The following is a 12,652-nucleotide window of genomic DNA, read 5'->3' on the forward strand; positions in this document are numbered from 1 at the left end:
CTCCCGGGACCCTGAATTGTGGTCAGGACACCAATGAATTGAGTGGGCCAAGCTTATCAGTAGTGGCTCGTTGGTCTAGGGGTATGATTCTCGCTTAGGGTGCGAGAGGTCCCGGGTTCAAATCCCGGACGAGCCCTGCATTTTCCGTTTGGGGTCAGCAGTAGCTCAGTCCATAGGGACTCAGGGGAGGGTAGTCGTTCAAGGTTGGAAGCCGAATCAAACAGCGTGGACTGGCTGTTTTGCGCTGGCTGCCCTCATGTGAAGAGGCAATTTCAGGTCTGTGCAAAAAGCGTGTTAGCATGTATGTAGGAACTGCATGAAATGTACACCGTATGTAACTGAACCTAAAGATTTCTCAAATTGCTGGGATAATAAAAGGATGTACTTCTTCTTAATTACTTCTTAATCCCAGGACAAGGAGAGACACTTATCGGATCCCAGAGGGATTGTAGACGGGTGTGGAATGGGAAGGGGCTCATCTAGCGCGCAGATTACTATTGCACATATGATCAAGGATGTGTACACCTGTAAACCTTCATGTCTGGGGGAGAGTGATTCTCATTGGGAATCTCATTAGGGGAGGGCCACAATGGCTACCAGGCAGCTTTGGGTCCAGAGGGACTGTGGGCGACTGCTTCTGGGGTCTGATCGGCCCCAGATGGGTCACCAAAGTAAGGCTGTCAATGGATTTTGGGTCCTTGAAGTACTGTCTTGGTGCCAACATGACATACAGTGTAGGTTAACCTGACATCATGGTCCTGGTGCAACATGGCATGACATCATCATCTTGAAAGTATATAACATAGGAGCTGGCGTGACAGAAAGGGCTGCAAGGTGCCACTAGAATTGTAAGGTAAGTTCCAATGTATATACATAAAACAAATATTAACACTCTGATATGCATCTCTTCCATCTGAATATATACAGGTCACCCAAAAAAAACATGCATGTGTTCAGTAAACATAGCATTTAGCTAATTGCCACAAAGGTTGATAAACTTTCCAAATAACTGATTTAAAAACTGATTTCGCGCGGTTTATTTGGAAAGAACCAACCAAGTGTCAGTAAATCTATTTTAAGTTAGGCGAAGTTAAAGTAATCTGCATTCCACAGGTCTGCTCTTTAGGGTTATTAATTAATGTAACTCGTCCTGCGCGCGTTTAACAGAGGGGGGCAGCATTTCGCTAAGCAGCGCACAGTCTGCTGAAAATCCAATAGAGGAAGACGATATCTCGCGGGAGTTGTAGTGCGTGATCTGTGCGCAGTGAGAGCTGCAGGTAGTCCGCCATTGCTGTAGGAAGAAGTCGGATAAGCTCTTGGCTGTCAACAATAAACTTGCTGTGCGGGGACGCAGACCTACGAGTGAGCCGGACTGGAAGCTCGTCGGCTGCTCCTTAAACCAGTAGTCGTCCCCGTCCCTCTGTGGAGAACTCTTTCATGTAATTACAGAGCCCACGGACGAGGCAACCATGTCCAATCTGAGCAAAGGCGGCACCAAGAAGGACACCAAAATGAGGATACGGGCCTTTCCTGTAAGTCCACCCCGCAGTAGGTGCTCCGTCTGTCCGACAGGCGGTTACTCGAACACCGGGGTCTGGCTCCGGGCTAAAAGCTAACCCATAAGGCGGTTCTACCCGCTAATAAGCATAATGTTTAGTAAGAAACGGTCCGGTTGGGTTTGAAGCTCCGTTGCAATAGTACCAACTCAGTATATTTTGTAGTTTTGTTTTTATCTGCTTCCGTACGGATTCTCTCTCAACTCCCCAGCTAGAAAATAGAACAAGTCGACATACTACAGGCAGACTAGCCGCCGTTAGCACACTGCGCTCTTGACACTTGTTGTTTTAGCTGTTATGGGCTTTTCTTCGTCAAATTCCATGACGTCTTTGTGTCCCCGGGGCTTGTAAATATAACAACAAAATGAATGAAGTAGCGCCACAAAGCAACAGCAGCAGTAGCGGGACGCGTGTTAACGTTTAGGTTGGATGCTAACACAATGACAGCAGCTTGACCCACTTCTCGATGATTGTAAAGTAATGAGCCCCCGTATGCACCGCTGCTGCTGCCTGCTTGATCCACCTGTCAGTCATCGCCTTTGTCTGTGTGTCATAACAGACCTCATTAGATCAACTGGCCCCATTTCCTCATGGAGTGGATTTGAGTCTACCTATGATGGCTCAGAGTGATATCACGGTGTCTAGATGGAGGTTCCTGCTCTGCCACCGACACATTTCACGTTGTGTTGATGTGAAAACGGAGTGTGGGGTTCAGACCTGCTGCCTTTAGTCCACACGCACACACAGCAGCTTCCTCTGTGGGCCTGATGAATGTGGCCCAGTCACTGTGGCATCTTGACATGCATGTGTTTGGGCATGTCTGTCTGCTCACAGGCTGCAGCACACACTGCTCCAATCAGTCCCTTACCTCTCTCCAGCCAGAAAGTATTGATTGGTTGATGAACAGAATGACATCAAACATGTATTTTTGATGAAAGTGTTGTAGTTGCGGAGGGGAGGAGTTGCTGCTTTGGTCACTTCGATATTATTGAATTTCACATGATGGATTCCCGCTCTTGTTAATTGTAGCAAGTTCTGACCAAAGTATATTTTTCTGTTAATGGATGTCTGTTTCCAGTCCTAGTTTTCTCTTTAGGGCGACATATCTTTGCCTATTGAGGACTGTAAGAATTACTGAAGTTTATTGAGGTGTAAGGAAGTCTCAGACAGACAGGTGCCATGAGAATGAGTCACTGTGCTGCATGGAACCATTTCAGTCACCCTTTATTTAGAAGCAAAGCTTTAACTCCTAAGACAAATGGTGCTTAATTGAGGCCAGCTGCTTTTATTTGCACATATAAACGTTATAACATTATTTAGGGTTTGTTCCTCAGTTGGTACTTGTTTTTGTTGGTATGGATCATGAGCCTGAGCTCACATAGAAATGTGCTTGCTTGTTATAATATGTTAATACAGTATTCCAGGGGAGTATGATATACTCTGCATCTGTATAATTCTTCCTTTCATTGTCTGGTCATAAGTTAAACCTGTCATATACTGTAAGGGTCAGAGATGACTCGGCTCATACTCAATGTTCTGTCCTCCATGTTAATGCTCTCTTGTTCAATCAGAAGAAGAGCAAAATATTGAAGTTAGGGGATTTTGAGCTCCGGAAGTTAATCTGTTGTCGGTTGATTCAAATGAGCTGGCACAGCAGCAGCTCTGCCTGGAGCCTTTAACAGTGCTGTCAGGTTCGGACTTCATTGATGTCAAACGGCTGAAGCCCACAGGGATTTTTTTGTTTTTCACCTTGAATTGGGGGAGGCAGTGGCTCAGTGGGTAGTGCTTCCGCTTGGGAACCGGAGGGTTGCCGGTTCGAGCCCCTGCCGAGGTGCCCCTGAGCAAGGCACCGAACCCTCAATTGCTCCCCCCTCTGCGAAGGGTTGTAACTGTAATGTAAGTCGCTTTGGATAAAAGCGTCTGCCAAATGATCGTAATGTAATGTACTGTAATGTAATGAATTGAACCGCCCATGTAGACTTTGCTCTCATGTCTTGTCAAGTCTCCCCAACCTCCAAACCCTCAACCATCACCTGAAGCAGCTATCACCCAAAGCGTTTTGGTGGCAGATTAATGGGGAAGCACCACCTTCAAAAACAAACATCTCCCTACTTTAGCACACACCCTGTTTCAATTTGCTCCTCCACGTTGCACATCGCATCATGGGAGTTTGATAGATAGTAATGGAGGGGTCATGGAAATTGAATGTAGAAACCCTTTATTCACTCTTATAAAATAATCCATCTTTTGCAGATGACGATGGATGAGAAGTATGTCAACGGTATATGGGACCTGCTGAAGAATGCCATCCAGGAGATTCAAAGGAAGAACAACAGTGGCCTGAGCTTCGAGGAGCTGTACAGGAACGCCTACACAATGGTGCTACACAAACATGGAGAGAAGCTGTACACAGGCCTACGGGAGGTCGTCACGGAGCACCTAATACACAAAGTAAGACATGACAGGACAGAATTTTACTATATTAAAGGATAACTTCACTGTTTTCCAACCCAGACATTCAGTCATACCTGCAGGCTTGTTGCAGATGGGCACCTTTTGCCATTTTGAAAGTCAAATTAGACGTCTGAAATTTCCATCAACACGGCCACCACACATCTGCTGAGATGGATGCACGTCTGTCATGCACACTGTGTCATACACAGCTGTGCAATGCTTATCCTGGAACCAGGGCTTTGATTTGACTAAGACTAAATTCCTAAACAGTTGCTAGTGATGGTTTTCCCATGCAGTTTAATTGTTTTTGTTGGGGATATTTGGCAGCGTGTTTGGCCATGATGCAGTCTTCAGTGGGGCGTCTCTGTGAAGCTCAGAGTGAGGACATCGCCAATAAGCAGAGTTGAAAACCAGCCAGCTCCTTTAAAATCTTAATTAAACGCACATCCTCAACTTGGCAGAAGTATAAATTGGCTGTCGGGAAAATGTCAACAAGAGCAGATCGAAGAGAAGAGCGACACCTGAGAGTGTTAATTAAGTAATAATGATCCTGCTCTTACATGTTTAGACCCTTTGAATGACATTTAGCTGCATCCTAACTATTATTTGTTCTAATTTACTTACTGGAGGAGCCAAAGATGAACTCCACATTTAGTAATGATAATGTAACTTTGGAGGTTTGGATGATTTCACTGTCATAAGTTTGGAGTTTGGATGACATCACTTCTAGTTGGATGATGTCACTGGCGTCTGACACTGTTGTGAGCAACATTGGAACCCAGTTTGTTGTCTGTACGTTCAACTTTGTCATTTCTATCAGGGAAGCGACCACAAAGAGCAGATCAGAGGAGAGACTTCTGACACCTGAGTGTGTTTATGATGTAATGATGATCAGATCGTATTTACAAAAGATTGTTGTGCTGCATCCTCACAATTATTCTGGGATAATGTACTGTTGGAGCCAAAGTTGAACTAGATTTAGTAATGTGTGTGTGTGTCATTGTCATAACGTTGTTAGTTTGGATGACACCGCTGTCATTACTTTGGTATTTGGGATGACATCACTGTTCGTTTAAGTAGCTTTCGCGTCTGACACAGTTTTTTGGCCGTAAATGTGACTTTGTAGTAGAGTCACGTCTCGCTTCCTCTTCATTGTGTTTACATGTAGTGACTCCATGTTCACAGAATCCTCCAGCAGCTTCAGATCCCCATATACATTACATAATTCCGACACCAACTCTGGAAGATGGTGTTCTTCAGAGACCTCTACAAAATTAGAAACTTTCAGATTAGAATCCCAAATGAACATGAAAGACACTTCATCTCTCTGGATCCCAAGGCACCATGGCAGCCATCAACTTGATAATTATGTTTTAAAAATAAGACTTAGCATGGATATTCATGGCCTGCTTGATCCATGGGTTTTGTTTTGAAAGGCACACACAGATTCGGGTCTTTGCAGAGGTTTGCCTGCACTTCTGCGCTTTGCCTGGTTGTGACATTTCAGGAGTTTGTGAAGGCGAATCTCCTGTGGCAGTAGGTGCAGAGATAATAACGCCTCATCTTTGTCCAGACGGAGACAAATGGGAGGCCAGTGCGTCCTTTAGAGAGGTATTCTACAGAGACATTAGGTTTACAGTGCTGAGTCACTCTGCAGTATGAGTATTAAGCTGCTGTGTGCCTCGCCAGCCCAGGAAAGGTATTAAACCAAATGGGAAAGAGAGATCACAGTAAATGACTGCATGGAGGAAAACACATTTGCTAGCAAAGTCCCATTTTTTTTAGGAGCTTTATTTGTATTGGTGGTGTTCACTGTGTTGAAAGAATGGGCATTTCTTTAAACTAACAGATATTTTCCCCTGCGTTTGTTTATTTCTCTCTGTCTCTCCCCCTCTCTCTCTCTCTCTCTTCCTCTCTCTCTCTCTCTCTCTCCCCCAAAGGTACGAGAGGAAGTCCTTAATTCCCTAAACAATAACTTTCTCCAGACCCTGAATCAGGCCTGGAATGACCATCAGACAGCCATGGTGATGATCAGAGATATTCTGATGTACATGGTAAGTGAAGCCACACACACACCGAGCATTCCTTATCCGTATACCCGCCACGTATGTTGGACAGTATGTCTTCTTACATATGTGGCGCATATGTGGCTCATTTAGTAAAACCTTGTGTTTAAACGGCTACGACACTAAAAGCAGCAGATGTGAGTGTGTGGATATTTGCCTCCTGGCTCTAGATAATCAAAATACTTGTACCCTTGATTACTACAATGCCAAAACAACTAAAGAGGCCTGTCGGGCTGTGATTGATTTGTTGATGGGTCTGTGCAGGAGTGGAGTTAATGTGTACAGTGTGGAAAGAGACTGTAGCTGTGTAAACTAGAGTGTCTAATGATGGACACGTTAATGCATTAAAGGATCTTGACATGAATGTATCATCTGTATGGGCTGGGTCAGTGCATCACCCAGGAATTGAACCAGCCACTATTCCACATAATCATGCAGTAGTCGTGTAAAGGGCTGATTTAGAGATTGTAGTTTGTATATTGCATATTTTAAGCCAACTTCAATAGAGATACATTTTTAGACTTGAAAGTCCTTGAACGTAATGCAGAGGAAATAAACTAATCAAGTCTTCTCCTTCCCTTTGATGACATGAATCCTCCTTTTCTGGTGTTTTCTCTCACAGGACCGCGTGTACGTACAGCAGAATAACGTGGAGAACGTCTACAACCTGGGTCTGATCATCTTCAGGGATCAGGTGGTTCGTTACGGCTGCATCAGAGATCACCTCCGACACACCCTGCTGGATATGATCGCACGCGAAAGGAAGGGGGAAGTGGTGGACAGGTGAGCTTTGTTTACAGTTGTTATCAAATAGGGTAGTAAAGGAATCGGTTGATGAGTGGAAGTGGGTTTTTATAGGAGACGTATTGGAGTTTGTGACTTGTGTGCAGACGATCTATTTTAAGATTGACTCAACAAAGATGTGCTCATCTAGAGAAGCCAGAAAAAGGAAGCTTTGATTTGAATCTGACCTAAAAGCAGGAAGAGTACACGTCGGGCGAGCGCTGGATGTTTTTGTCATACATGATAAAAGAGCTGTCAACTACATCTGCTCCCATTACATCAACCAGGACGCTCACTCACAATCAAAACATTGATTTCTTGACGCTGAGGTCCAGATGTACGGAGCCTTTTACGCTAGTTTGGGACACGGATGTGAGGCATGCAAATGAGCGACGGCGTGCTAAAGCGGCTGGTGTGTCACAGCAAACACTGACCCTGGTGCTGAACACGCTGTCACACCGCACATCTGGTCCTGAGGATTGTTCTCCATAGAAGCATCAATACGTACAGTGTGGCACTACAGCTTCTGTCCACCAGGGGCAGCACCGAGCACAAAGCTGCTGAGACGTTCCAGTCACTACATACGGAAGGAATTTTGCTGAAAAGAACCTCCAAACACAGGATTAAACACGCTCTATGTACATGTCTCCACTAGGGGTGCAATCAGAAACGCCTGCCAAATGTTAATGATCCTCGGCCTCGAAGGGAGATCAGTTTATGAAGAGGACTTTGAGGCACCGTTCCTAGAAATGTCTGCAGAATTTTTCCAGGTTTGTGAGAGTTTTGTTTTGTTCAGTCGTATTTTCAACAATGTGATCTCATAGCAAACACGACTACCTACTAAGAGTTACAAGCTTTTATATTCAATTACGTTTTCACCCTGGATATTAGCTGCTTTATTTTAGGAGATGAATTTTAGTTGAGTCTGTTTTTTTTTGTTCATTTCCAGATGGAGAGTCAAAAGTTCCTGGCAGAAAACAGTGCCAGCGTCTACATCAAAAAGGTGGAGGCCAGGATCAACGAGGAGATCGAGCGGGTGATGCACTGCTTGGATAAATCCACGGAGGAGCCCATTGTTAAGGTGGTGGAGCGGGAGCTCATCTCCAAGCACATGAAGACCATAGTAGAGATGGAGAACTCAGGCTTGGTCCACATGCTCAAGAACAGCAAGACAGACGGTCAGTACTCGGCTGTGTGCAGCTTCTGCTTAATCTGTATCCCAGTATGATGACATGCAAACTCCAGCACAGAGGGGAGAGAGTGTGTGACATTGGGTGCCAACTCTTCTGGGAGTCTGGGGGTGAGAGCTGCCGAAATGTTGAACTGTTAAAATATGGCGTTTATGAGCAACCTCTGAACTCTGGCTTACATCATGTGGACTGTGATCGGTCACTGTTACTCATGCTTGGTGTGTGTGTGTGTGTGTGTGTGTGTGTCCATCCACAGATTTGGCGTGTATGTATAAGCTGTTCAGCAGGGTTCCCAACGGGCTGAAGACCATGTGTGAGTGTATGAGCTCCTACCTGCGGGAACAAGGCAAAGCTCTGGTGTCTGAGGAGGGCGAGGGAAAGAACCCTGTGGACTACATCCAGGTGAGACAGTGTGTTCACTGTTGGATGAATTTGTTCCCATCTTTATCACAAATCATGATCATTTAACATCTGTCCAAAACAATGAACCCTGTAGAGGTAGTAGAGTAGTAGTGTCGCTCTCTCTCTCTCTCTCTATCTAACCATTTCTCCCCGCCTGCTTCGCTCAGGGTTTGCTGAACTTGAAGACGGGCTTCGACCACTTCCTACAGGAATCCTTCAACAACGACCGTCTCTTCAAACAGACTATAGCTGGCGACTTTGAGTACTTCCTCAACCTCAACTCGCGCTCACCTGAGTACCTCTCTCTCTTCATCGACGACAAGCTGAAGAAAGGCGTAAAGGGGGTGAGCTTCGTTTAGAACACAGTTACTACAGGATTTGTTATCGCACTAATCAAGATGACTGGTAGTGTGATTAATAATGATGTCATCTACGCCCCCTGTGCTAAGCTCTGCACCGTTGGTCGTGTGTAATTCTGTGATGTTGTTGATGTCCAGCTCTCGGAGCAGGAGGTGGAGTCTATCCTGGACAAAGCCATGGTGCTGTTCCGCTTCATGCAGGAGAAAGACGTGTTTGAGAGATACTACAAGCAGCACCTGGCCCGCAGGCTGCTCACCAACAAGAGCGTCTCTGACGACTCTGAGAAGAACATGATCTCCAAGCTGAAGGTGAGAAGGAGAGAGGGCTGTGTTCAGTTTGACTATGATACCTAGATTAGAACTTCACCTGTAACTCGGGTTGATTTACTTTACTTGCCTTTTGATTAACCAGCTATAATCTCCCTCCTTCGCTCCTTTGTTGCTCAGACGGAGTGCGGCTGTCAGTTCACGTCTAAACTGGAAGGAATGTTCCGGGACATGAGCATCTCCAACACCACCATGGATGAGTTTAGACAACATCTACAGGCCACGGGGGTGAGGAGACACGTCACACCAGTCACTGTTTTTCTTTCTGTACATAAGCAAGGTAATCAATCCCACAGATGAATCCTGATTGTGTGGTTGTGTATTTCCTGATTGCAGGTGTCACTGGTAGGAGTTGATCTGACTGTGAGAGTCCTGACCACAGGATACTGGCCGACACAATCGGCAACACCCAAGTGCAACATTCCCCCATCCCCTCGACATGCGTTTGAGGTCTTTAGAAGGTCAGAGAGTTCTCGACAATCTTTGATACGTTTACTACTGCGGATCTTACAGCTACAGGGTTTAAGCTTTGCTACGTTCAATAATAATTTGTTCCAAGTAGAAAGTGTCCAGTGAGACATTGACAACCTGTTCTTAGCTCCTGTCTCATTTAGTTTGTTATAAGCAGGTGTTTAGCCCCTAAAGTAAAGCCTGGTATGGAGTTAAAGATCAGACTGTACCTAGATTAACTGCTGCTGTGACTTCACTCTTTTAGGTTTTATCTTGGTAAGCACAGCGGGAGACAACTCACTCTGCAGCACCATATGGGCTCTGCAGATCTAAACGCCACCTTCTATGGTCCAATCAAAAAGGTACGCGCCACATCCTTCTCATTTCACATAGAGGGAACGTCGCGTCCTAACTTCACTAACGCACGCTTCTTGGATTGGGTCTCCGGTCTGTCGTCTCACAGGAGGATGGTTCAGAGGTCGGGGTGGGAGGAGCCCAGGTGACCGGCTCCAACACGAGGAAGCACATCTTACAGGTCTCCACCTTCCAGATGACCATCCTCATGCTGTTCAACAACAGGGAGAAGTCCAACTTTGAGGTATCGGCAGAAAATTCAAATTCAAAGTTCCTGCCTCTCTGTCTATTATAGCCAACTTACCCTCTGTCCACTTTGTAGGAGATCCAGCAGGAGACGGACATCCCAGAGAGGGAACTGGTGCGAGCGTTGCAGTCGCTGGCCTGCGGGAAGCCCACACAGAGGGTCCTCACCAAGGAACCCAAGTCCAAGGAGATTGAGAGTGGCCACGTGTTTACAGTCAATGACCAGTTTACCTCCAAACTGCACCGTGTCAAGATCCAGACAGGTAGAGCCGATCACAAAGGGCTCTAGGTCCATATGAAGTCCAATCAGGCAAAGCCGGTCACTGGTGGTCTGTAACATTTACACTTCTTTGTTGTGCGCCTCCTAGTGGCTGCTAAACAGGGCGAGTCGGACCCAGAGAGGAAAGAGACGCGACAGAAAGTGGACGACGACAGGAAGCACGAAATCGAAGCTGCCATCGTCCGCATCATGAAGTCCAGAAAGAAGATGCAACACAACATCCTAGTAGCAGAGGTCAGTCGGCTCTGTTGGGTGCTGTGTTTCTCTCTTGTTTGGGCTCCATGTTTACTGCTGTTTGCGGCACACTACACCAGTGAGCGACACGAGGGAACCAAACACTGGATGCAGATGTTTACTGTCTATAGTAAACCTAAATATGATCTTTATTTTGTACAATGAAACAACGTTAAAATATGACGCACTAAGTCTGACTCTTTTCTGTTTACCCCCAGGTCACACAGCAGTTGCGAGTGCGATTCCTGCCTAGTCCTGTAGTCATCAAGAAGCGTATTGAAGGACTCATTGAGAGAGAATATTTGGCACGAACACCAGAGGACCGCAAAGTGTACACTTACGTAGCATAAAGCCAGTGACTTCAACGAAACCCCACACCGTGTCCAGAGAAACGGAGAGCCTGGTCTTTTGGACTGCAATGCGTTGAATGAACTTGTGCACTTGAACAAAGTGCTTTCATGATTGATTCTGGGAAACACTGGGAAGCTTAACTTTTCTTCCATTAAAATTGTGTAGAAATCACACACAAAGATGGGGAAGTTTTCTAGCAATAGTAGAGTTCTTCTGCTGCGAGTATTGAATGGATGGTTCCAGTTTTGTTACAAACAATGTTTCTTGTGGCCTTTGGACAGAATTGGTTGAACCCGTTTGCTACATACCTACATGCTGTCCTTAACAGATGGGTTGAGAATGAGCCTATTACAAACAAGTGACTACATGGAGACCAACAAAACAGTTGTATTCACTCCCCCGTTTTTTAAATGTTGATGTTAATGTGTTCCGTTTGTGTTTTGTGGCACAATGTTGGCTGTACAGGTTATCAGACACTCTTGGCCTTTTTCTCACATAACATTTTAAGTCAAAGAAGTGGACAAAGTGTTCACTGGTACAGACCTTGTTTGCAGCAGCAGTAAAATACATTTTCAAAGTTTGAGAAAACATGAAGAGTGCTTAATTTATGTTGCAACTATGTCTGTTTTGAGGTTGTTTTAATGTCATGTCAATGATAAGTGCACCTCATTTAGCTCAATATTTGATGCCATATTCAGATAGAATATTTTCCCAGGTCTGAGCTGAGAGAGGGAGAGCTCATGAGCTGTAGCTTCACAGCATGCTTTTATCTAATGGCTCAGTCAGGGGAACAAGACGCATACATGCTTTATAAATGGTGTTTGGTCTTCATGTCACATTTTTCACTTTTGGCCTACTGTATTATCAGCAACATCAGCCAAGAAAAGTATCTCCTCTGAGTGGAAGGTTCCTTGTGGTGCAGGTGTCAAAGAGGATTTTTTTTTTCATTCTCAACTGCATTTTGAATGGGTGGAACAATGTTCTAATGTGTACAAATTGTAAAATAATTGTTATTGTACTCACTGCTACGGTGGACTGTACAGGGCCTTGTTTTCATCATATTAAATGTAGAATAAACGGAAGCCAAGGTTTCATGTCCTCTTTGCAGTAATGACTTACTCACTCTGCTCTGAGTAGAGAAGAACTCTGAAGGACCAGACACTCCCAGCCCATATCTTTGACCACGAAGGAGCCGGAAAGTTAATATTTCAGACACAGCCTTCAGGCTGGCCTGGCATCAATTTGTGTGAATTTGGGGCAAATCTGAGAATATTGAAAAAATCCTGAAATCTTAGACCCCGCGGTCAATGTTTTTTTAAACTGGAGAAAACTTGAAAAGCCCATATCTTGGACAAGGAAGGAGTGAGAGAGCCCACATTTCAGACACAGCATCCAGGCTGCAATGGCATGAATTTGAAATGAATAATAATGAAAATGAATAAATAATAATGAATTTTTGATGAAAAAGTTGACCCCGCGGTGAACGTATTTTTCAACTGGAGAAAAGTTGAAATGGCCATATCTTGTAGAAGGAAGGAGTGAGAGAGCTCACATTTCAGACACAGCATCCAGGCTGCAATGGCATGAATTTCTGTGAATT

The 12,652-nt window shown here is 45.0% G+C and overlaps 1 protein-coding gene and 1 non-coding gene across 2 annotated transcripts; both read left to right on the top strand.

The window, feature by feature from the left end:
- Nucleotides 1-64: 64 nt before the first annotated feature.
- Nucleotides 65-136, top strand: trnap-agg (transfer RNA proline (anticodon AGG)). The gene has a single exon. It is a non-coding gene; the product is annotated as a tRNA-Pro (tRNA).
- Nucleotides 137-1,261: 1,125 nt separating this feature from the next.
- On the top strand, nt 1,262-12,146 carry LOC142995197 (cullin-3). The gene is made up of 16 exons (XM_076146175.1): nt 1,262-1,532; nt 3,810-4,007; nt 5,951-6,064; nt 6,699-6,859; nt 7,515-7,629; nt 7,809-8,037; nt 8,306-8,451; nt 8,619-8,795; nt 8,949-9,119; nt 9,258-9,365; nt 9,474-9,598; nt 9,853-9,949; nt 10,051-10,185; nt 10,264-10,450; nt 10,556-10,701; nt 10,920-12,146. Exons 1-16 carry the CDS (start codon nt 1,470-1,472, stop codon nt 11,049-11,051), a joined length of 2,304 nt encoding a protein of 767 aa, XP_076002290.1. The 5' UTR covers nt 1,262-1,469; the 3' UTR covers nt 11,052-12,146.
- The last annotated feature ends 506 nt before the right edge of the window (nt 12,147-12,652 follow it).

Source organism: Genypterus blacodes, unplaced genomic scaffold, assembly GCF_046128005.1.
Source record: "Genypterus blacodes isolate CSIRO-AG114 ecotype Tasmania unplaced genomic scaffold, CSIRO-AGI_Gbla_v1 ptg000032l_1, whole genome shotgun sequence".
NCBI classification, from domain to species: Eukaryota; Metazoa; Chordata; class Actinopteri; order Ophidiiformes; family Ophidiidae; genus Genypterus; species Genypterus blacodes.